The sequence below is a fragment of the Pteronotus mesoamericanus genome, unplaced genomic scaffold (assembly GCF_021234165.1).
Source record: "Pteronotus mesoamericanus isolate MK-2021 breed Mesoamerican mustached bat unplaced genomic scaffold, CSHL_Meso_final contig_25, whole genome shotgun sequence".
Classification (NCBI taxonomy): domain Eukaryota; kingdom Metazoa; phylum Chordata; class Mammalia; order Chiroptera; family Mormoopidae; genus Pteronotus; species Pteronotus mesoamericanus.
This window is the reverse complement of record NW_026555105.1, coordinates 12907776-12920245: the sequence shown is the minus strand read 5'-3', so window position 1 is coordinate 12920245 and position 12470 is coordinate 12907776. Positions and strand designations below refer to the sequence as shown.

Sequence of the window (12470 nt, the reverse complement as noted above, 5' to 3'; positions counted from 1 at the left end):
ATGTCACTCCAGGAACTGCCTGACTTCAGCCTGGGGCTGACAAGCCACACAGCCACTGTGCAGACAGTCCCTTCATCAGCCACCTCCACTTCTGGCCTGCCTCCCGCTCTTCTCCAAGGCTGCCAGGGCCACTGTGAGGAGGGAGCACTTGCACCTCTGCTACAAACACAGCTCCTGCTTGTGCTCTGAGCGGGGACGCCCTCCACAGCATTCATCCACCGGCTGATCCCACTGGCCTTCCTCGTCCTGAAATTTCACTAACACGCTCATCTTAGGAAAATGTATTCCCCTCTGTTCTCCCGGTCATTTCACTAAGATTTGGTGAAGGGAAAATAAAAGTAAGCTGTCTGTCACCATAAAACTAAAAATGCTCCCCAACGAATGTTTATTTAAATGTATTTTGGTCTTCTGATTTGCCTTTTCTCATGTATTAACCCCTCTAATACATGGCTCAATACTCACCTCTTCCAAGGGACTCCCTGGACCAGGACTGAAACGCCCTCACCCTGTAAATATCCCTTCAGCTATGCTGCACGCTACTACACTAGGTTCTTTCGTTCCCTTGTATCTTTGGCTGATGCTTTTTTTTTAAATTTGAAAACTTGCAAGGCTGTTTCTCCAACTCCTGAAAGCTCCTCAAAGGTGGGGCCCATAGATGATGCTTCTGTGACAACCTTCCTCCCTTCACTACCTCACTGCTGACAAAAACACCCGCAAACAAAGCAAGGCACACAGGAGGTACTAAAAATGTACTGGATAAACAAATCAAACATTATTACTCAGGAACTGTTTCCTTACAGATAAGGTAAAAATCCACCATATACCAGGCCCTAATTTAGAAAGCTCTGGGGGTTAGAGTAAGCACTCCAGGCGCTCTTAGAAAACCAGGGGTGGAGACTGAATGCGAAGCCTCCGAGGTGGGCCTCTGCCACTATCATTTAGATTCCTTTCCTACTCAACATAAAGCCCAGTGGGTTCAAAGCACAGGACTCTATACGTTGTCTTTTAATAAACTTGTCTTTTAATAAATGCTTAGAATGTAAAAACAAGTCTCCCAACAGAAAGAATCTGGTCAACAGATGCCCAGGAGCCTAAAACCACCTCAATAAAGACCTGCACTCTAGACAAAGACCGCTGACTGACCTTCAGACAGGGAGGCAGGGCTGAGCTGATGGACTTCGACTCCTCCTGCATCACCGTTATCAGCTGACTCACAGCTCAGACAGTTATATAATCAGAAGGTCGGAGGCTTAACTTTCTAGAAGCAACCATCAACGAGGAAATTCAGAAAGGGGAAAGCCTTTCTTCCAGGATGTTACTAAACTTACTGGATTTGGAAGAAAAATCTGCTCTGAGTTGACAAACGAAAGCAAATGTGAGTAAAAATCTGAGGCACAGGAATTTGTGCTTGTATTGGAAAAAACTCAGTTTTCCACCTTCCTGTGGAGGGAAAAACCCAGTTCTTACTGTGTTTGTCTCCTGTGAGTCTCCTGTACTATTCTCACAAAACAACTGACTTCTGACACCTCTGGTCACTGAACATATGGAGGTTTCCCCCAGACAACAAGCAGTTCTCGGACACTAGCATTTAACTCAATTCTGACACTATCCACGTAGAGATGGCCTCAGGTTCCACAAGTTAAGGCTTGCCCCAACCCCACTTCAAACACCACTCACAAGCCAAGCTTGTCACCCATGCTTCTGATCAACCAGCTATAAATTAGAAATTTTAATGATACCCTCCCTAGGCTCAATAACTTTGGGAGAGCGGCTCACATAACTCAGGGAAACGTGCATCAGTTTGTTAAAGGATAAGATCAAGGATACAGATGAATAGTCAGATGGATGTCTTATACAGGGGGAGGTCTACAGGGGTCCCACGCACAGGAGCTTCTTTCCTTGTGGAGCTGGGCTGCATCACCCTCCTGGTATGCTAACATGTTCACCAACCTGAAAGCTCTCCCAACTCCCTACTATTGGGATTTCATGGAGGCTTCATCACATAGGCATGATCAATTATTAACTATTTCTAGCCCTTCTTCCCTCTCTGAAGGATGGGGGGAGGGAGGAGGGCTGAAACCAAGCTTCCAATCATAGCTTGGTCTTTGAACAGCCCCCATCCAGGAGCCACCAGGAACCTGCCCAGAATCACCTCATTAGAACAGATGTTCTTAATGCTCTTATGACTTAGGAAATTACAAGCATTTTAGGAACCTTGTAAAAGGGACAGGGTCAGAGACATATATCAGAACAAGAGATGCTCCTTGCATTCTTATCACTTCAGAATTGATAAGGATTTCAGGAGCTTTGTGCCAGAACTGGGGACAGAAGCCGATACATATATTTCTTATTGTTTCACAGGGTTAACTAATTACACCATTCACTTCTCCTCTTTTTGGCTTTTCATTCCTAGTTGATGTTAAACATGAAAACATAAATATGCTCCATTGTCCCAGGGATCTTTCATCTGTTTCTCAAAGGACAGTCTGAGAACCAGCTACACTCTAAACATCTGGCAGACTTTTGTAACTGCATGTTTCCAGGCTCCACCTCAGACCTAATATGCATGTGGTCAGGGCATCTACTTTCCAAAGAAGCTGTCCAGGTGATTCCTTAGACACAGAGAAGCCCAAGAATCAGAGATCCAAGTAGACAGACCTCCAACTAGGCCAGCACACTGACTAATTTCGTGACTTTCAAGAGAGAATGTAAACTATTCTGACATGTGTGGAAACTCCAAAGCTTATGTTCTGCCTTTAGCCAACAATGTGAACACCAATACTCAAGACTCTCGCTTACAAAAGCAACCTTGAGTCCAGTCCAATGCTCAGCTCCTGATTTAAGAGAGTACAGCCTATAGAGCTGTCAAACTACTCCTCAGGTGCTCCCTAGATACAGGGTCAAGAGCACAAGATGCCTCACACACCTTGGAATGGGTTGTCTTTCCTGCTCACAGAGTCGTGCTTTAATGAAATAAAGGTGACTTTTACTAAAGCTATTTCAAGAAAGAGAAATATGCAATTCACGGGCACCTAGAAGTATCTGATCCAAAAACTGTTGTTGAAGACAATATCTGTTATAGCACGTAATGTTCCCCACTGAGAGAAATTTTTCTCAATCGGTAAAAATTTGGCTTCCCTGAGAAACTGGCACAGTACTTTTCTAATACTAAAGCATTTTCTCAAAGCCCTTATCATTATTACATGACCCCACATGGCCCAAGACCTGCCTACCTTTCTGCCCCGCCCATACAGCTACAAAGGCATGCGTGCCTATATATATAGATATATACAGATATATCTATATATATATCTCCTATATATATGTATGTAGTTCTATGTATATCTTTCTACACATACACATATGTATACCTGTGTATAGCTTATGCTGGTGGCTCCATCTTCTTTGGGAAAAGGTAAAAACATGTAAAAGCAAATAAGCTATGCTAAGTGAACTTTTAAATTTCAGAATCAGGGAAACAATAAAGAGCCCACCTTGGCTCCCTGGAGGAGCTTTCTTACTTAAGTTTAACATAATAAAGAAATGGAACTAAGTTCACACTCCAAGGTAATTTGAAAGAAAAAGAAGAGTACTTTTAAATAAGGTTTCTCCTACCTGGGCATTTTGGACTTTTATCCCCTAAGCAGTAAATGAATATTTGTCACTATTAATATCATTCTTAAATAGGAAAATGTGTTAGGCTCCATCTATCACCTGTTTAAAAGTGGAGACATGTTCAATTATCTAGTCGCTGCCCCAAAAGCAAAGAGAAACTGCACAGGAAAAAGTCTGAACCCCTTAGTCCTTAAGAGAAAACTAAGGGGGTGTGCAAATGGAAATTGTATAGAAGGTGGGCCATATGCTACAAATAAAAAACAATTTCTCTGACACTGGAATCTCCCCACCATTTTCCATTCCTGACCCTCCCTAGCAACGTATAAAGAGGCACAAAGCTGTAGGAGAAAAAAGTAGGTTTTGCAGTCAGGAGTCAAATCCTGACTGTGACGGTTCCTTAGCTTTGTGCCTTGGACACGTTACTTTTAAGATTTTCATTTCTCTAATTATGAAATAGAGATACCACTTATTGTTACTTAACTATGGAAGTTACTATATGGTATCTTATACTGGTCTTATTTTCAGGAAAAAGAGCTCCCTATCCATTTGTTCTAATAAAATAAATCATGTATTTATAAAATGCATGGTAATATATAAATCATATAATATGTAAATATATTCTATATATAAATTAAATTTTATATCACAGATAAATTAAGTATATTTATATAAAATAAATTTTATGCTTCCATGTAGCTAATAACCTGACAAACCTCTCTGGTAACCGACCTCCCAGAGACATAAAAAACAAAAAGCATGGTGGCCCTGACCTCAGGGACTTAACTTTTGTTGAGGAGACAAATGCATACAGGAAACAACAGTGTATGAGTGAGAGGTGGCCTATTGCAGAGGAAAGTATACAAGACTGGGAATCAGGAGGTCTGAGTTTATGACACTTGTAAACAAGTCATTGCTCCATGCCTCTCCGTTTCCTTGGCTTCAGTACAACAGGGCTGGACTAGGTCTCCCTTAGTCTAGTAGAAGTCTCTGGTTGACACTGCAAAGTGAGGCTACAAGTGCTATGGAAGATCAAAAGGGATGCGTGAGCACACTGGTTTGGAGGAAGCTCTGTGGAGGAACTAGGACTTGCACTGAGAGCTGAAGAATGGAGAGAGCTTGGGATACTGGGAGAAGGACAAAGGGCATAATGTTGGGACAAAGATCAAGAGCAACCCAAAGGAGAAATGGCTCAAGTATCTAGCTGGCGAGGTTTGCTGTCAGAGGCAAGAAGGTAAGGAGAGGTCAGACTCTAAAGGGTGTATTCATTTATTTATTTTTAAAAAGATTTTATTTATTTATTTTTCAGATAGAGTGGAAGGGAGGAAGAAAGGGAAAGAAACATCCATGTGCGGTTGCCTCTCATGCGCCCCCTACTAGGGAGTAGAACTGCAACCCAGGCACGCGCCCTGACTGGGAATCGAACCAGTGATCCTTTCTTTTGCAGGCTGGCGCTCCATCCACTGGGCCACAACAGCCAGGGCCCAAAGGGTTTAAATAGCAGAGAAAGGAGTCCAGATTTTTCCCTAGGGGTAACAGGAACAATCAGAGATTTCCAAGCAGGTATAAACTATTAGAGGGAATCCCCATTCCCCTGTCTCCATGTTTACATGAGAAAATCACGTCTAACTTCCAAGGAGGGAACCATATTAGAAACATATTTCCTGCCCTGCTTCAGACTCCTCTCACTTTTCTGACTGGGGACCTAACAGACCAGTGAGACTGGAAAAAGGAATGAAGCACACATGGCCCAGCATCCTCTCTGCTCTGGCAGATAAACTCAACTGAAGGAGTGACTTACAAGAAGCCTGATTCAGCCACAGGCCAATGAAAGTTCTTCTATCCAGTTTACCAATAATAAAACTGATAATTGCATCTCCATCTCTATTGATTATTTCCCAACTGGTATGAATGAAGAGAGGGAAAGATGGGGTTTGATTTACACCACCAACTATGAATGTAAGTTTTTAAAAAGCAGTGCTTAGAAAGATTAGCCAAGTGGCAGCTAGCAAGATGGACTGAAGGAGGAAAGGACTGGAAGCCCTTAAGTCTGTAGAGCAACTACAATAATCCAAGCGTTCTGTGAACCATTTGTAACCACTGAGCATTATCCAGGACCAATCAAGTACATGCTCACATCAGAACACGTACTTAAGCCAATCTGCGAGAGAATAAATCAAATAGCTCAAAAAACAAGGCTTAATTACCAACATATTTTTTTTGTATCAATTAATGTCATCCTGTCATAACTAAATTAATTCTACTGATCAGTAGAGTTGTTAATTAAAGGAACCATGGCAATTTTATAAATATATAAAGGACAAGAAATAAAAGGCTTGCCAGTCCAGAACCCTATTTGGGCTACATACATTCTATTACGTTAAAACTCACTCTTACATAGCCCCAAGATCAAACCTCACGTAACTTGCCTACATTTCTAAAGGAATAAATAGGCCTATCTATCCATCAGCACCCTCTCAAAGGATATCTTTTGAATTTCTAAACCTCAAAAGGTTCTGTTTTCATTTATGTATGTATGTATTTTAGAGAGAGGGGAAAGGAAAAAGAAAGAGGAAGAAAAACACCTATGTGAGAGAGAAACATCGATCGGTGGACTCTTGGACACCCCCAGCTGGGGACCAAACCTGCAACCCAGGCATGTCCCCCGACCGGGAATCAAACCAGCAACCTTTCACTTTGTGGGATGATGCCCAAGCAACTGAACAACACCAGTCAGGGCAAGAGATTATGTTTCCTAAGTAAGCAGAGCTTGAAAACACTACCAACCACTCCTCCGACTCACTTATATTTTATTCAGATTAATCAGATCAAAATCAGATTCCTTCAGTATTGCTCCATATACATTCAACACTCAACCTTGTTTTGGGAAATATCTCCTCATTGACCCAAAGTGGACCTTATGGCAATATCTGTATACTTATCACTTTGTTTCACATTATACACATTCACATAAGGAAATGTGTATATTCCTTTTAGAAAGAGAATAAAATTGTAAGCACCGGTGGCTAGTGGCTAAAGTGAGCTATCTATGGCTTTCTCCTGCCTTCTTACACACAAACTAAACCCCTTATTAGAGCTGTGAAACTCTCCTCCAACTGCCCTAATTCTAAAGCATTATCTTTGAGGATTCCCCTTTGTTTTCTGTGATAAAAATAAGTCACTTCAGCCCTGGCCAGTGGCTCAGCTGGTTGGAGCATCATCCCATAAACTAAGGTCATGGGTTCGATTCCCAGTCAGGGCATAGGCCTAGGTTGCAGGTTTGGTCCACTGGTCACAGCGCATACAAGAGGCAACCAATATATATTTGTCTCCCCCTTACTTCCCCTCTAAAATCAATAAACATGTCTTTGTTTTATCCTTGGACACTTTAATAATAAAAGTCACTTTACTAGCTCATGTCTGATTCTCCTTTTTCACACATGCTATTACCTACCCTAAGAACCACTGCAGCTTCTCCAAAGTCATCTGAAGAGGAAAGTTACTGGCAGAAGACAGAAACTCACTCTGCCACCCCCGCATACTCAGAGATCCGAGTAAACTCACTGGGTTCACTGAGAAATAGAGCCCATACATTTCTCAGTAGTCAGAATCTTGATTTTACTTTTGTCTCTTGATCTTTTGTAATGTATTTTAGGTCCTACATTCCCAGGATCCCACCCAAGCCTCCATTATATTCAAAAGATGAAATCTCCCACCAGGCAGAAGGGAGTGAATATGATAAGACAGTCTTAACTTGGATTACAAAATTATCCATCTGGTCCCAACCAACTGCCCTTCTGAAAATGAACTGAACCACAGAGTAAATTCTGAGTCGTAGCAGACAACACCTACAGTGCTTTCTCTATTTAAAACTTACTTCCTCCATGCCTCACCGCATAAAGGTCTGATGGCCTCATTACTTTACGTTCTGTTAGCATTCGCATCTCTGTACTTTGTATGGGTGCCCCTGGTCTATATTCTGCCTCTGCACTTAGATTTTAGAAACTGAAATTCCTCTTAAATATATATAAAAAGTTACATATTTTTTGTTTTGTATGTCCTCAAAATATGTTCCGCACAAAAAACTGGGGAAGAAATGATGTAAAGTGGGGAGGAAAACGTAAAACATTACATTTGTATACAGATCACAAACGCTGACTTCCCTGAGAAAAGCACGCGTCTGGATCCTGATAGGATCTGCAGCCAGAGCCCTCAGTTATCACGCACTCCTCACTGACTCTGTACCCACGTCCTCTGATCTCCCTCTACAACCACTGTGGTCTCCTCTGGTCTCACTGACCCACCACTTCCTGAGCACCTACAGATGTGTCAGGCACTGTGTTCACCACGGAACGAGAGAAAAGACCAGGACCAAAGAGTCAGGCACTAGAGAGCTTACAGACTCGGAAAGCGCAGCAATCTTTTTCTGTCTGGAACCCACGCACACCCATGGCTCTCCCAGGCCGCCTGCACCCCTGATTCCCAGGGCTGTACGTCCTCCTCTGCCACTCTACACTGCTGCTGTTCTGAAAACTGCTGCCCTCCCTGAACCACACCTGTGACATCCCTTCCCTTACACCCTGTGCATGCCAACATACTTTAATTCTTAATTCAAAAGGAATCACAAGGAATTGCAAGGCCAATACTAGGTCATCTTTCTCCCATGAGGAGGTGAGAAAGTGGTTCATTTTGGCTGACAGTAGTACAGTTGTGTCCAGGAGCTGGAGGAAGCCCAAAGGCAAACTGCTCTTTGGAGACAGAGCCAAGCGCTCGGAGCAGGGAGAAAGGGACACACCTGGCCTTCTTGGACTTCGTCCTGGCTGTAGAGTCAGCACCGCTCCTCTTCTCTTTGGCCTCCTTGGTGCCCGAGGCCTCCCGGGGCTTCCGCGCTTTCTTTGCTCCGTCCTTCTGCTTGGGCTCCTTGGGCTCCTTGGCCCTCCTGGGCTCCTTGGCCTTCCTGGGTTCCTTTGGCTCTCTAGGTTCTCGCTTCCTCTTTGGCTTGGGCTCCCTGTCCTTGGTTCCCTTGGCTGCCCCCTCTTGCTCTCCTGGATCCTTTTTCTTCCGTTTCTTCTTCACTCCAGTGCCTCCTCCTCCACTGTCCTCCATCCCATTATAAGATGTCATTTTCCTAGGAAAAAGGGTCTCAGCTTCCTCTTCAGCAGCGTACAGTTCCTTCTGGGGCAGACAGTGACTGGCGACATCTTCACTTTTCTCTTCCTGATCAGTGCTGTGCTCAAACGGGGAGGGGGATTTGCAGTCAAAATTGACAGAGGCATCAGACATTGGGGAGTGATTCAGAACTTTTAAATGTGACAACTGTAAAAAAGAGAGAAAACAAGAGTATTACTTTTCTCCTGCATGCTTCATGAAAAGAGCATTATTAAGTTTGAAGGCATGGATTTGTTCAACATTCACTGAGTTTCTACTATGTGTTAGTTCCTTCTGGGCTAGACCTTGGGGAGCAAATAGGACACACATTATTTGTGTCTCCCCTTGCACTGACGGAACCCTAAAGTGGTTATCACATTATGTAAGAAATTCATATGTAAAAACCTCAAGGATTTTCCATGTGATGTGCGGAAACCTGAAACACCTTTTAAGCTCCATGTCTAGAATAGGTAACAACAAGTTTCCTACGAAATACCTTTAGATGTCATTAACAGACCCAAAACCCTAGGCACACTGTTCTCATCCAGAATTGCATTTATCATACTAATAATCCAAAGTTCTGTTCAAATGTGTTCACAAATAAAGATGATATTATTGGGGTGATAAGGATGCAGGGACATACTTAGTATGTTGCTTTATGTCCCCCAAATACTTGCTTTTACATATCATCAAGTAGCATCAACATTTAGCTGGTTTGACTTTCAACAAAAAAATCTGGATCATGCAGAACTACACCTTTTATTTTTAACTAAAAATGGTGTTTTTAACCATTTTTAATCACCTAGCTTATTCATCAGACTCAGCACCAAACAACCTTTGGCCACTTGAAAAAACAGCTACCCGTACAGAAGGAAGCTTTACTGTGATGGATGCCATTAGAAAGAATACATCACAGGTGCTGAAGGCAACCCTGAAAAGGAAGTTTCAAAGCTGTTTTTTGAGCGCCATCAAATAAAGGAGAGGTCTCCTAAAGTTACCACTTTAATAAAACATCCCTTTGGAAGCATAAGTCACAGCTCACACTTAAGGTCTGGCATGACAAAGTGTATTTGTCATTTCATAACCAAGCTAAAGTTGGCAATAATCTGATGATAACGTGGATACTAGTTTCACAGAGGAGCAGACTCTCCTGTAATAACCAAAATAACTCACTTATTTTGGATCAGGAACAAAGAAATTACGGAGGGTCTGGGAGGGACAAGCAGGCTTTCCAGAAAGCCAGTTACAATGACCTTTGGTGGTTCAGGAACAGCACCCTATGTGAGCAGCCTGCTCTCCTAACAAGAGGCCTGGCTTGTGCAAAAGGGCACAGACACTTGCCCAGGTGGTGAGGCTCGCCTCCAGTGCTCTGGTTACCCAGTCTGTGCTCAGGCTCCCTGGCCCACCCTGAGAGAGATGGAGAGCACAAACTTCAGCTGCACATTTCCCCTTCTGTTGTTTATAGTTCCCTCCCCTCATCTGATACTACCAAACATAACACTGAAAATCCCAGGAGAAAAAAGATGAAAGAAAAGAAGGATTTTGCGGGGGGCGGGGGGGGGGGGATCTTTAGCATAACTAAAGCCCAGCCTTAGAAACAAGCCCTAAATCCAGAGGAAACTGGTCATTCTGGCAGGACTCACTACTTCACAAAAAGAGAAAAACAATTCAGTTTGACTACCTCATTGCTGATTTCAGTTTTTGAGATGGCTTAGGATAAGTAAACTTAAAAGGAATTTAAAATCAAATACAAGAAAATGCTTAAGGTGGTAAATTTTGTTATGTGTTTTTTTTACCACAGTAAGTAGAAAATACAAGGCAACAAGAAACCCAACAGGGCAGAAACAGGTGCCTAGCTAAAGCTTGCATCCTGGGAGTGCCTCACCATCCCTGGTATATTACTGAATTCTGTGCCTGGACACTTGGCCCTCAGGAAGAAGTTTTTACTTAGCATGCAAGAAATACAGATTTGTTTATTAAGGGGACTTTCAAAAACAGCAAATTCTAAAGACTTAATTCCAATGAGGCAGCTCTCTCAGGGTAGGTGCACTGAGGTAGGTGCAAGTAGAACCCTCTCTTCAACTCAGACCTGATGTCAAGGTCTCTCTTCTGAAGGACAGGGCTCTCCAATGGAGCAAGGCAGGTGGAGGCAACTGGATAATCAATTCAAGGGAACTGGCAATAACAATAGCAGCAGCTAACATTTATTGGACACATATTATTATGGATTATTACTCAAAGCATGTTTCATGGTATCTCTAATCTTTCAAAAACCCTATAGGGTTAGTGTAAAGATGTCATGTTGTATATAGAGAATGGTAGATTATTGATGTTATGTGATGTTCCCAAGGCCATACACTACATAGCTGGTGAGTGAGCTTGGACCTGAATCCTCCAGCCAAAAGCTAATGCTTGTTTCATTGAGCAATTTATGTCATCCTGGGGAATCACAACGATGGGTAGACCACCAGAGCAGCATGATCAGACCTGGTTAGAAATGTTATGTGTGATGGTATATACAACCACCTTGGGAAAAGGTCAGATAGTTATTTGTAAAACTAAATATACGAAGTCTGTCCAGAAAGTAACCAGCCATGTGCTAAAGAAAAAACATTTACTGAAAAAAATACATGATACAAGAACATGGTACATAGGGCAATGATGCCTAAGTTCCCTTCAAAGTTATGACCTTGAGGAAATCTTGTTCAAATCAAGTCATTAGCAACTGCAGCACCACATTCCTTCTGCTCTGGCAGTAGAAGCTGCAGAACAAATTTCCCACATGTTTCATGCCAAGATCCTATGACAAAATCTCAGACACAGTAGTGTTTGGAATTCCTAGATCAGCTTCTAGTTCTCGCACTGTCAGTCACCGATCTTTGTTGACGGCAGCCTGTACATGTTCAACATTCAGGTGTTCTGCTTATTGCAGGCCTTCCAGAACGTGGATCACTTTCAACAAATTCTCAACCATCTTAAAAGCATCTGTGCCACACTTTTATTTGCAGTACACCCATTGCATTGTCCCTGAAAGCCTTCTGAATCATCTGAATAGTTTCAGCAGAGGAATGTTCAAGCTTAACGCTATCTGATGCAGGCTCGTTGCTCTACTCGCTCACATCTTGAATGCGATGGCCACACAGCACACATGCTCCCTCAATGGTATCTACCGCCCCCAATGACTAGTACAGTGAGGTCACCATTGAACCATTCTTGCTATATTAACAATGGCTGGACTTCTTCTGGACAGACCTCATATACCAAACTGATGTCCCAGCAATTCCAATACAAGGAACCAGAGACAGTGGTCTAGTGTACTCCCTCATTTTCTAGACAAGATCACCCATTCAGAGAGATAAAAGCAGTCTGTCAAGGTTACATTCCTAAGGAGTAGAACTGGGACATCCTACAGGGAGAAGAGAAACCGAGGAAATGAGGCACAATTAGTCAATGATGAAAAAGGGGGATTTTTCCTAAAAGGCAGATGTTAGTAATAAAAAATATAAAACTATAATCTGTCAATAACCCACCAGAAATTTTTACTTTTTTATTTTTCAGGCACCTTTATGGAAATTTGGAAAAGGTATCTGCTGAGGATTAAAAATATTAGACAAAAACTATTTCTTCCATGTACCTCAAAGTAAGTGGGGGAAAAGGCAAAGAGCCTAAATAAAGTCTTTGTTTCAGCTTCTGCCAAAAGGAACATTAAA

At 42.5% G+C, this 12470-nt stretch overlaps 1 protein-coding gene across 2 annotated transcripts in view; it reads right to left on the bottom strand.

Annotated features, from left to right (window-relative positions):
- The window catches only part of CHD6 (chromodomain helicase DNA binding protein 6), a 173705-nt gene that overhangs the window by 108167 nt on the left and 53068 nt on the right, over positions 1–12470 (bottom strand). For both annotated transcript variants that reach the window (XM_054573731.1, XM_054573730.1), the window contains one exon: positions 8408–8928. In XM_054573731.1, coding sequence (XP_054429706.1) covers positions 8408–8928 — 521 coding nt within the window. The remainder of the gene's footprint in view (positions 1–8407; positions 8929–12470) is intronic.